Here is a 12778-nt window from a genome sequence, read left to right as displayed (position 1 = left end):
AGAAAGTGCACTTAGATATTATATATATATATATATATATATATATATATATTATTATGTATTACTTTTGCTTAAGTGACGTTATGTCATGTGAGATTTGGATGTTGCATATTGATTGAAATTGTTTTGGAGTAGCTTCAAAGTAAATCTGTATATATTATTGGTATGCATATTTTTATATTAGTTTTTAGTTTCTTCATGGTAGAATGATAAAAGGTAACCCCGTGCTAACAGCTGATACAAATTTTTTTCATATTTCGAATTTGAAGTACGTTCATTGTCAAACGTATTCTGACAAATATTTGTAGTACACATACACACATACATATATACAAATGTAAATACATCAGTTATTATTTAAACTGAAATGAAAATTTGATTTGAAAATCAGCTTATTGGATAACTCCAATATGAAGAACGTTCGTGCTCGGTCCTCGCTTTGTGCCTATTATTTCGATTTACAAATTCATCTTACGAATCGTTGCTGTTGCTCATCAAGCCTCTATTCGGAAGAAATATGAACCTCGCAACATTATTGTCTTTGAGCTGAATATGGACAAACAATATTGTATTCACTAGAATCTCACAATAGCCGCAGTAGCTAGAAAAAAGATTTGATGGATATGAATCTTTTCAACATTATATATGCATTCTGCACATAAGATACATGCAAAGTTCTTGGTTAGATTCATTGTACCATGGGTTAGATTATTGTCTAAAGGTTTATCTTTATAGAAACTCGACTTTGTTTTGTTTCAATAAAACATTAAAGAAACTATTGATTTAGATTTTTCATTTAATCTTCATATATTTTTAAATTATTAGTCAATATAAAACGGCGGCGCTATCATGAAAATTAATGGAATCTTGTGACCAGCTGCAAGTCATAACAAACATTGCAAGACCTTGTGTACATGTTCTGACCAGTCATAAATTCCGGTTTAAACCGCAAAACTGGATATTTTTCTTCTGTTCTGGATTATTCCAAATGTTCTGCAAATTGGTCCTATGAACGAGAAACACGGTTTTTAATGATTTCATATTCGAAACAGACATCAACATACATTCACAGGCATGGTAAACATCGTAAAGGATATTCTAAAATTAAATCACAAATGTATTTAAAGGGTCACACGCATGTACAAGCTTTCTCTAAATGGTGCACAAATATATTTTGTTCTCTTTTTTTAAATGTTTGGATTAACAATTTTTATTGTCGGTATTTCAAAAACAAATAAACAATATTTTGTTTTTGTTATTAAATGTCATATAATCTTTGTTTTGATTTGTATTTGACACGGTAAAGTACAGATATACAGAGTTGCATTTACATACATTTTTGAGATGCGACTACCTTTAATTATTTTACCATGAGTTTCTTGGTCTTACATTATATTTTTCGTGTAGTTTTTCCTTTTTATTTGGTTAAGCAATTCTTATGCATTTTGTAATTTACACTGATGGGCCGGTTGGCTTTGAATTACAAGTTAAATAAATTGAATTGAATTAAATTGAAAAAAAAGTACGGGAACAAAGCTATTATTTGTGTAAAACAAGAACACAAAGAACTTTATTATATAAACACAAATTAAAAAAAACCATTAAATTCAATCACATTTGAGCTTACTTCCTCCGTTCTCGATTTAATCCAAGCGCATCTGTTTTTCTTTCATCATCCTTAACTTGTTTTATGTTGCCTTCCCATCACTAGTTCAGCTTTCGACACGGACTCCAACTCCACTCCATTAAAAATTTCCGTCTCGTGAATTACAGCCAAAAAGTTCGCAACTTAAGTTATTTCTTTATTTTATAACAAATTCTTCGAAATGTATACGCTCACACTCTTGTTTATCTTTTGAATAAATGTGTAGGGATCAACCAACTGTTTTTTCTGTAGGGATCTCTACAGCAACTGCTTATAAAATGTATCGAACGGAGTGCATTTTTCATAACTCTGTTGTACTACATCGAAAGATGTTGTGAAATCATAACTCCAATTTAACAACTTCCAACATTTTTTGCTGGGATGTATAGACATTCAAAACTGACAATAGGTGTTTTCGTTTACTCAAAATTTGTACAAATTGTTACTGGATGTTGTTCGTTTACTATACAGTACAATGCAAAAGACCTTAGTCGATTACAAGCAGTTACTGGACTTGTACAAATTTGTACAAATTGTTGAGTAAACGAACACACCTAATGTGTACCCAGCTTAAAAATTAGTAGATTCTTGCAGTTCTGGAACAGAACAAAAATCGTCATTCATGTTCGGTGGTTTTGAAACTGAAAGTCGATTTGCCAAAAATATACTTACTAAACCCTTGTTTTGTTTACATCTTCAATTCAAATCGAAACAACTACAAGTGTTTGCCGGTCAAACTTTGCTTGATTACTTTCCGATCATTTCTATGCACAAAGTTTAGAAATAAAATATCGAATTTTATAAAAATAAAACATTTTCCTATAAATATAGCAGCATTATTTAGCATTACTTATATTACAACAAAAAAAACTTGCGTATATGCAGCAAAATGCAAAGTAACTCCCAATTTTACTTTACGAAGCTTTTCGATCACAAGTTTGTGGCCAACGTATTGAAAAACCATTATCGTTGTCCCAAGTGTAATAATGACTTTTCCAGCTGGTACGATGTTCAGGACAAATATAGCAAAGGTAAGGAAGGATAAAAAGTTGACCAAATTGCGGTACCGTTAGAAATGTGTTACTTTTGTATTGCCGCTACAGCGGAACAATTTGTTAAATTTGTTATGCTATGTACATATACAGTTAGTTAACTAATGTATTGCAAAAACCAAATCAGTAACAAAGTGCATATGATTGTTCACTTATGGCAAAGTAAATCAACTTTGCATATTTTGATGGAAAATTGTTTTGAGGATCAGTACCAAAGAATTGCACAAAAAACCATGTAGTTTTTACATATTTTGTTAGCATAAATGAACAATTAATATACAATTTGTTACAATTTTTTGCAATACATTAGTTGACAAACTGTACATACATAGATGGTTGGTTGCAAAGGTACAGTGGGCATAGATATGTAATAGAATAAATTTAATCAAACGAAATAAATGATATCAAAAAGTGTATGGTTTAAAAGCCTATGCAATAAATTAAACCTTTACACTTTTACCACCAGATTTCTATTGTGCCCACTTCTACACTTCAATGGTTTGAGCATGGCCATGAGCAATCTACATAGTTCAATTGAACGATTTAGATCACTACGCAGTTCCAATCGTCCACATCGTTTATATAAAAAAATGAGTATACAGTTAGTCAACTTAATTATTGCAAAACCAAAATTATGACAAACTTTTAGATAAAACATAATTTTATTGGTATAAATAAATATTATTATTGATATTTTTGTTAACAGTTTAATTCTTACAAATGTTTATTAATAAAATAAAACAAAAAAGTAGCTAAATTTCACCAAAAATGTTCTTAAAATTAACAAAAAGTAGAACAACTCAATATTTGTACTGTCAACTAAAGAATTGCAAACTTCACAAATTTTTAGTCTTTCACGTTCATTTTTGGAAAAGTTTATTCTAATATTTCGTATGCTCGCCCTGGGCATCAATAACAGCTTATAAACGTTTCTAAATTTAATAAATAAGTTTCGGAATGTTGTATTCCAGTGGTATTTTTTGTCTTTCTTCTTTAATGCACTTTATTTAGTCCCTCCTGTTAGTGGGTTACCTATTCCCGACTTTTTTTTGTTTAAATCTTCAGGGTCAACATGCCCACATTTATTGACACTGTTGGTTAAATCATTTTTTAACTTATCTAAATAAACCTCACCTGTCATTATTTCCTCCAAAATATGGATGTCACCAACGTCACTGCTTGATATACGACCCCCTACCATAACTGACAGTTCTCCGAACTTTACGGTATGTGTTAAATTTTTGTTTCCATGTATGTAAGGGGTTTTCGCTATACTTTTTGAGGCCTTTTTGATAGTACAATATAATTTTAGTTTCATCAGAAAATTTAACGTCATTCCAATACTAAAAATGGCGTGAATGTTGCCTTGAACAAGTCTGATTAGTTTCTGTATATTGTGCAGGGAGGGCAATGATTTTTACCTAGTCACTCGCGATGAAGGCTTGTTATTAGCAATTTTTTGACTTTTCTATGTGACACACTCACTCAAAAATCATTTTTAATTAGAAAAAGCAATTTTCTTGTACTGCTTTGGGGTCTTTCGTCAAGTTCTTTAATCATTCTTCTGTCAATTCGTGGGGTTATTCTTTTGGGCCTGTCATGTAATTTCTTTAGTTTGAACCTGCGGTGCGGTATATGATGTTGTATACAGTTCTCAGCTTTTGAGAGGTGATTTTAGCGATTTCTCTGGCGGATTTACCATAATTATAATTGGAATAGAGCAAATGTAGCATATTTTCCGAAATCTGTTTTCTCTTTTTCGGAATATACCGTCTACGTTACACACACAATAATTAATTTATGATTAAAAATTATGGATCTACATGTGTACATACCATAAAAGTCATAAAAATCCTTAATTGCAAAAAATCGCCGGGGAAATCCCACGATTTTATTGCACATTCATTCATTTTGCAATTAGTTGACACCACCAAAACCAAGTACATATCCTTTTTGCCCGTTGCTTTTGTTATTTCAGACTGATTTTTGCATTTATTTGCTTGATGTTGTCATTTACAGGTAAATCAACAGATACATATGTATGTACAAAACACCAAACATTATTGAAAGCATTTATTGTAGTAATTCCTAATTAAAAATCGAATTTTTCAATAATTCATCGTTTGCAATAATTTAGTTGACTAACTGTACGTAACTTCACACGTTAGTTTGTATAACGTTACTCATATTTTTTGGAATTGGGATAGTGAACTAGGAACTAGGAACGCATAAGTCGGATTTACAGGATTCTTTTGTCATTTTTACCACAGATACATGTCTCATGGTCCTGAATACAACAATACAGTGGTGGCCAATACATTTGCAACAAAATTGCACGTTTTAAGAAATTTTATTTCAAATATTTTTTTGAAAGTAAAATTAAGTATTTTTTTTTGCAATTATTTATACCCCAATTTTTATAAGTCTTCTTTTGTTATAGTTTGGATTTACCGAACAGATTTATAGCGTTCCGGATAACTTAAAGTTAAAAGTGATGATTAAATTTCAAGGAGTGACTTTTTGGCATTAACTTTTAATGTAAAAATTGTATTTTTAATGCCTCCAAATTGGTTTATTTTGTGCTTTCAAATCCATCCGTTAGTAAAAGAAAACATATAATAATGACCCATAGTTTATTGTCTCAAATATAAGAATAGGTATAAAAAGTTTTGACACGTTATACAACAAAAAATATGAAAATACATAACACGTCTTAAAATTTAATGGTCAAAACATATGCAACTGAACCAAATCCGATGCAAAAAACTTCAATATTTTGTAAAATATATGTATATCACCAATATTTTTGAAAATTTAACATAGCTGAAGCCAAGGTTTACCCTTTTAGATTACGCGACTTGTGGTTCTATATTATACAAATTAAATATTTTTGGATAAAATGAAATTTTGTTGGACGTGGCAAAAAATATTGGCTTTAAAAGATAATTTGTGTGGAAGCTGTGGCTATATTTATGTTAAAAAATGGGTTGAAGTTACCATGTCTTTTTTTGTTTTCTCTCGATTTGTGAGTAAACCACACTGCTCTCGATTTTCCTGTCAAAGTAAAAGTAGAAGCAAACTAAATAAGGCTCATCTCACTAATGTATTACTTTTCAAAATTTGAACTCTTTCTACCATTAAATGATGCTGACATTTTGAAGCCAGATTTACAGTGTTTTTTGAAATTTTCTTCTAATTTCATTCCGCAAACAGGTTTTTCAAAAAACTATATATAGGATTGTAGTACTTGCGATTCTGAGTTATTTGATACGACTAATGTGAATGTAGTCTGCACAGCTTCATAGAAATCTACATCCAAATGCGAACATTTTTGTAAAAAACATATTTTTTGCGCCTAATTTTTACAATTGTCATTCGATTTCCTCGTACTTGATTGCACATTTTAGTTTTTTACGTTCCGGATCTAATAAATCATTCCCCGCGAAAATCCATCCACTAAAACGCGAGTTACAAGAAAGTCCAAAGTAGAAAAATCACCTAAAATTGTTTTTGGAAATATCGCGTATTTTATCGCGTTTTATGCGGTTCGTTTCCACTGCAATGAAACAACTAATACAGCAGCTTCGTTTAAGCGGAAACAGAGTTGTGAAAACTTCATTGATAAGGGAGCTACATTCATTTTATCCCAAAAAATAGTGTGTGATGCTACATCCACGGTTCTTAATTGATCGCCTTGAAATCGATATATATCGATGTAGATTTTCATGGTGGACACTGAAATCGGATGCGGACAAAAATTTTATGCACTTTGCGCAAATTAACGATATTTTATAGGTTTTTTAATGCTAAGATGCAGCCGATGCTACATCTTAGCGTCAAAATTATATTTCGAAAAATATATACAACTTAATAGATATGGTCTTGCTGTACATGAAAATCACATGCGGATAAAATGATTTTGATAATTACGCGATTTACACGTATTTTAAAATGCATATAAATAAAAATGGGTTATTTGACCTCTATTTCCATTTCAGAAGCTTTGACATCAACCCAATTAGCTTCCCTAATGGGAAAGCTTTAATATGAATGTCAATAAAGCAAAATCCGTCTATTTTGTTGGGAGATTTAAGCAAAATGAAGGAAGTATTCCTATATATTTTTACAATATTTTCTACTACATAATGCATGTGAAAAATATTTTTTCAAACAAAAAATTATTTTTGACCAAAATATGTGCTTATCTTGGCTGTAACATGGAAACTATAATATCAATCTGTATAATTTTAGTTTCATTTGATTCGCCGTGAAGTTTTGATCCACAACAAATTTTTATGTAATTTTATGACCACTAAATGGGTCTTAATTTTGAAAAAAGTAGACTTATATTCAATAATTTATCAATTTTATGTACATTCCGCGAATCCTGTGTAACATTTTGCAGGTATTATGCAATCTACTCGCTGAAGTCACTTCGAGAGAACTTTTTTGTAACAATTGTGCTCATTAAAATAATTAGCGTTTTTATAATATTTTCTTTCTTAAAAAGCGAAATAAAAACGGCATAACTTTTGTCCGCAACAACCAAAAAATGGCTCGCGACCAGATTCGTACTGGGAATCTTTTTCTTAACCTACATATCAAAAATCGTTGATGTAGCGCGAAAAAAATTTATCCCTTTTTTCTGAAATGGAATATGAAATAATTGACAATATTCCTGATATATATTTTTTTTTTATTTGAAAATTTTGCCTTTTTGTTTTTTAGGCGAAAATCATTTTTAGTATTAATTTTTAATTAATTTCTCGTTGGAATCGAGCTTGATGATCAATCAATAATACAAGTGGAAAAGGAAAGCCGACCACGATTCGAACCCACACACCCACCACTATGTGACATGACATGTTTCGAATTTGGTAAAGTCTCCTCAGACATATCGGATGTGGAGCGGCTTCGCTGTCCTCGAACTTTTCTTTCAAATGCATTTTGTTTTGTTTTTTACAACAACAATTGGGATTTTCCCATTTAGTTGTGCTTTCATGACAAACGCTTAGCGTTGCCTTTGAAAGTAATGAGTTTGGCTCTGAACGCTAACACGCCGTGACAACACTTTTTTTCCTGTGTTTTTCAAAGACGTGGCGAGTTTTAAATGTTTTAAAATATTTTCCTTTTGGTACCGGCGTTTCGTTTTTCTGGAAGTGTCTATATTCTAAATTTGTGTGTTTAGTTATCATTTGATGAGCTTTCTAAAACATTTTAAGTTTATAGAATCCAAAATTGCCAATGATACCGCCCGTTATAACATCAATACATCAGTATCCATCATTCTGATATGGATTAAATCCCTACGATCATATGTTTTTCAAGACCCACACTTCTGGTTTTTGCAAAAAAAAAAAAAAAATGATACAACAGCGCTCTAAACTTTGAGTTTTATTGAATTGACAACTGAAATCTGAAGAAATTTCCATTAGTTTTGAAAATTTTGACCCTTGGACCCATATCCATGCTTCCCCCGTACGACCCGCCACTTCCCCGAAGAAGTACATACGACTGATACCAGTTTCAAAATTTTATTCACTTTTAATCTTCCCAAAACAAATACAGTTTATTTGAATCAAACAATAAAATTATTGCTTTGTTCCAGAACCTGCAAGAAGCTACTATTTTTTACTACGATAAAACGTTCTGGAACAGACCATATATTTTAATAAATATTGAAGATTTTTGCATCGGATTTGTTTCAGTTGCATTGGTTTTGACCATTAAATTTTTAGGCGTGCTATGTATTTTCATATTTTTTTAAAATTTTTTGTTGTATATTGTGTCAAAACTGCTTATGTATATTCTTATGCCCGGCATACACTATGGGCATGCAGGACAGCAACCGATGAACCCTTGTGTAAGTGTGTGATTGAATAGTGTGTGGCATTCCTTCAATCCATATTGCAAAAATGATGAATTTTCCTCCAGAACTCGATTTTTGGTTGAAGTTTTCCAAATTTTTAATTTCCTCACAAATAATAAGTACTCGATAATTTGTAATAATTATTACAAATTATTACTGAATGTTGTTTTTTTACACAAATGTTCAGTAAAAGAGAATGAATTGAGAGACTTGTTTTGAAATTTGTATTACTGAGAACTTATAATTTTTACGGAAGGAATTTTGTTCAGTAACATTTTGTAGCTTTAGCAGTTGTCAAAAGTTTAAAATATTCAAATATCATAATCGTCAATATTAATCAAATTGAAAATTTGTACTGAATGTTGTCTTTTTACTTCCTTAATTTTTTCCTTAAATGCTTAACTCTCTAAAAAGAAGTTACTGAGTAATATTTACTGAGAAAGTACAAGGACAAACCTAATATTTGTTGTTTTGAAAGATTATTTGTTGGTTACTTGGAAAATAAACAAAATTCATCAGTAGTGGGATTCTCTAGGACATTTTTTGGTTACCGACAAAAATCGGTCAAATTAAAACGCAAAATTATGAATGAAAAGATCAAATAAAAGTCGACATCACTGTTGCTATCGGTAGAACTTTGCGACTACGTTTTATTGGTCGCTAACTTACCGAATAATATCGTTAATTACCGAAATTATACGCATTTTAATTTTAACGATTTTTGTCGATACCCAAAAAATGCGTTAGAGAATCCCACTACAGATTGAAAGGGGTTCATTTACAAAATCAAAACTATTTTGATTTCAATCCTGCCAAAACTACTCCCAAATACATTGACCAAAACTTTAAAATTTACTAATACTAAAGGGTGTTTTTTTAAGCGCGATAGAACTTGAAATAGTAAAAAATAACACAAAAAATTAAATTGTAATCAAAATTTTTTTTTTTATTCGAAAGATCTATACGTGACATTAACATTTGAAAATGATTTCGGGCATATGGGCACCGCGGCTGTTCTTGACGAAGTGCATTCTGGACGTCCAATTTTTGGCCACTTTTTCGAGCACTGCTGGCCGTATGTCACGAATAACACGAACAATGCTGGCCTCCAAGGCATCAATTGTTGCTGGTTTATCAGCATAAACCAGTGACTTCACGTAGCCCCACAAGAAATAATCGAGAGGTGTCAAATCGCACGACCTTGGAGGCCAATTGACAGGTCCACTTCTCGAAATCAACTTATCGCCAAATTTTAATTTCAATAAGTCGATGGTTGCGTTCGCCGTATGGCACGTAGCGCCATCCTGTTGAAACCACATCTCCTCCGGATCAATGTCATCCATATTTTCAAACAAAAAATCATTGATCATGGTGCGGTTACGATCTCCATTGACCGTAACGCGAGCTCCGGCCTCATTTTTGAAGATATAAGGTCCGATGATGCCACCAGCGTGAAAACCGCACCATACGGTGCATTTTTCTGGATGTAATGGAGTCTGTAGGGTCTCTTGTGGATTGGTCTCACTCCATATGCGGCAATTTTGCTTATTAACAAACCAGTTAAGCCAAAAATGATGGACGATTATGTACGCCATACAAATGACGAAGTCGTCTATAAGTTGCGCGAATCGACGACTGATTTTCAAAGTAAATTTGGATAATTTCGTAGCGTTGTTCAAGCGTGAGTCTATTCATGATGATTTGTCAGAGTATACTGAAACAAATAAAAAAAAAAGTTTCATCAAAATTTAATTTTTTGTGTTACTTTTTACAATTTAAAGTTCTATCTAGCTTAAAAAAACACCCTGTATTACAAATGCTGTCCTGCATGCCCATAGTGTATGCCCGGCATTATATTTGAGACAATGTACTATAAATAACTGCAAAAAATACTTAATTTTTCTTTCAAAAAAATATTTAAAATAAAATTTCCTAAAACGTGCAATTTTGTTGCAAATGTATTGGCCACCACTATATATATTTTATCTATGGGAACTCCATATTTGCCGAGATATAGGCCTTTAATAATCGCGTAGCCGACTTTACACCTGTCCATAGATGAGAGTCCTTTGTCCTTGGCTGAAAGTCGGCAATTGGACAAGCTTATAATTTATAAGAATATTTTGTTCGCGTAGCCGACTTTTGCCCCTGTCCCTATGTGAATGTATCACGGGGAACAAGACGATCGGTCCCGGATCTTGATGATATACATACATATATACCACAGATAGTCCTTGTGGCCCTGAGTATAATGATATACATTTTGTCTTGCACTTCCGGAAATATGGGATAGAAATGAACCCTGGGCCAGTATGGATCTGTTCCGTTTGCCAGATCCGCATCCACCACATGTCAACAATGGTGAGATGTAATGGATGTATGGAATGGGTGCATTTTCGTGGGTGCTCTGGCCTTAGAAGCACCCGGGATTACAGGTAAGTTGCTGCTTGCTGAGTCAGCGCATCACCCAGTGCGTCTTCTACGTAGTCGTCTGACTCTTCGTCGTCGTCGGAATACGAGACGCCCCCGTAGTCTCCCCAACAACAACAACAGATGCAGCATCTAACACCACATGTTGTTGTTCAACGGCCCGGAAATGCACCATTCCTGCAATTCAATTGCAACGTTCTTCGCAATAAGGTCAGTGAAATTGTGGACTTTATGAGTTGGAAAAAACATCATGGCCGCCGCGATCCAGGAAACAAAGCTTTCCGTAGCTTACGTTGTGATAGTTACAACGTTTTGCAGAAGGATCGCACAAGAAGCGAGGGAGGAGGTCTTGCCTTCCTAATACACCAGTCTGTCCAGTACAGACCTATCTCACTTGAGTTTGGCTCTAGTGACCCATACATGGAGTGTATGGGGGTAGCAGTAAAGTGTGGTACTGCCGAGGTAGAGCTGCTTAATGTGTACATACCGCCGATGAATAGCTGTGCCCGGCGTTATATGCCCAATATTAGTGTGCTTTTAGAGGGCGATAACCGTCTGGTGCTAGGGGACTTCAATGCTAATTATGGGCTTTGGCACTCCGTCCTAGGTAATGACCAGAGGGGTACAGCGCTGGCAGAGCAAATCGATAGCTCCACGTTTTGCGCGGTGAATGAGGACGCTCCTACGAGGATTAGAGGAAACTGCCACAGCTCGCCAGATATCACCATTGTGGCACCAGGTCTGATAAATGACGTATCCTGGCAATCAGTCATTTCCCTTAGTTCGGACCACCTCCCTATCATCGTCTCCGTAAACAGACAGTGATAGGGCGAAGAGAAGTGTGCTACGCCGTATAAGAAGAGCTCTTCCAGCCGAGGAGGTACCACCACAATTTACGATGAGCGATGTTGCAGTGCCATCCGAAACGCTAAATCATCCAAAGCGTTGGGCCCGCACCGAATATCGATGGTAATGCTTAAGCAGCTTGATGAACCTGGAGTTGAGTATTTAACAAGTGTTCTCAACCTAACCATGTTGTACCGGATGCCTGTGGAAAGATGGCAGGGTGGTCCCGCTACTGAAGCCTGGCAAGGATGCCAGCAGAGGTGAATCGTACAGACCAATTTCACTCCTGTCGCCAGTAGCAAAGATCCTAGAGGCGCTACTCCTCCCCACGATGAGCTACATAGCTGACCTAGTGCAGTTCTTCCATCTGAGGAATATGAAAATATCCGCCGCTAAATCCACAGCCACGCTGTTCTCCACATGGACGGCTGAGATGAGGCTCCCACTGAACATATTGGTCGATGGTGCGCTGATTCCGACCACTAACTACCCTAAAATACTGGGTATAACATTCGATAGCACAGCTATTTGCAATAAGATCAGAAGTAGGAACAAGGTTCTCAAGTCGCTGGCCGGCAGCACTTGGGGTGCAGATAAAGAAACCTTGTTGACCACATATAACGCGATAGGTCGGTCTGTGGTAAGCTATGCGGCTCCAGTCTGGTCCCCGAGATTGTGTGATTCGAACTGGAAAAAGATTCAAACTTGCCAGAATGCAGCCCTGAGAACAGCGACAGGGTGCCTCCTCAAATCTTCAGTGGACCATCTACATGAGGAGGCAAAAATTCTTCCTGTAAAGCAACACAATGAGATGCTTTCGTTGCAGTACCTGCTTGGATGTTATCGTGTGAGCCATCCCAATCACCATCTTGTGGGTAGGCCCGGCCCATTCAGGGAGATCAGGAAGGATATCCATGCTCTAGAGGGAGAGGTCCA

The 12778-nt window shown here is 34.5% G+C and overlaps 1 protein-coding gene across 1 annotated transcript in view; it reads left to right on the top strand.

Moving 5' to 3' along the window:
• The first annotated feature begins 2331 nt into the window (after positions 1-2331).
• qin (tudor domain-containing protein qin) overlaps positions 2332-12778 on the top strand; it is a 462035-nt gene continuing 451588 nt past the window's right edge. Inside the window, exon 1 of the mRNA XM_073957242.1 lies at positions 2332-2676. Coding sequence (XP_073813343.1) covers positions 2535-2676 — 142 coding nt within the window. The 5' untranslated portion in view covers positions 2332-2534. The remainder of the gene's footprint in view (positions 2677-12778) is intronic.

This window comes from Musca autumnalis, unplaced genomic scaffold (assembly GCF_047663935.1).
Source record: "Musca autumnalis isolate F117 unplaced genomic scaffold, ASM4766393v1 scaffold_1, whole genome shotgun sequence".
NCBI classification, from domain to species: domain Eukaryota; kingdom Metazoa; phylum Arthropoda; class Insecta; order Diptera; family Muscidae; genus Musca; species Musca autumnalis.
This window is presented reverse-complemented; position numbering and strand designations above follow the sequence as displayed.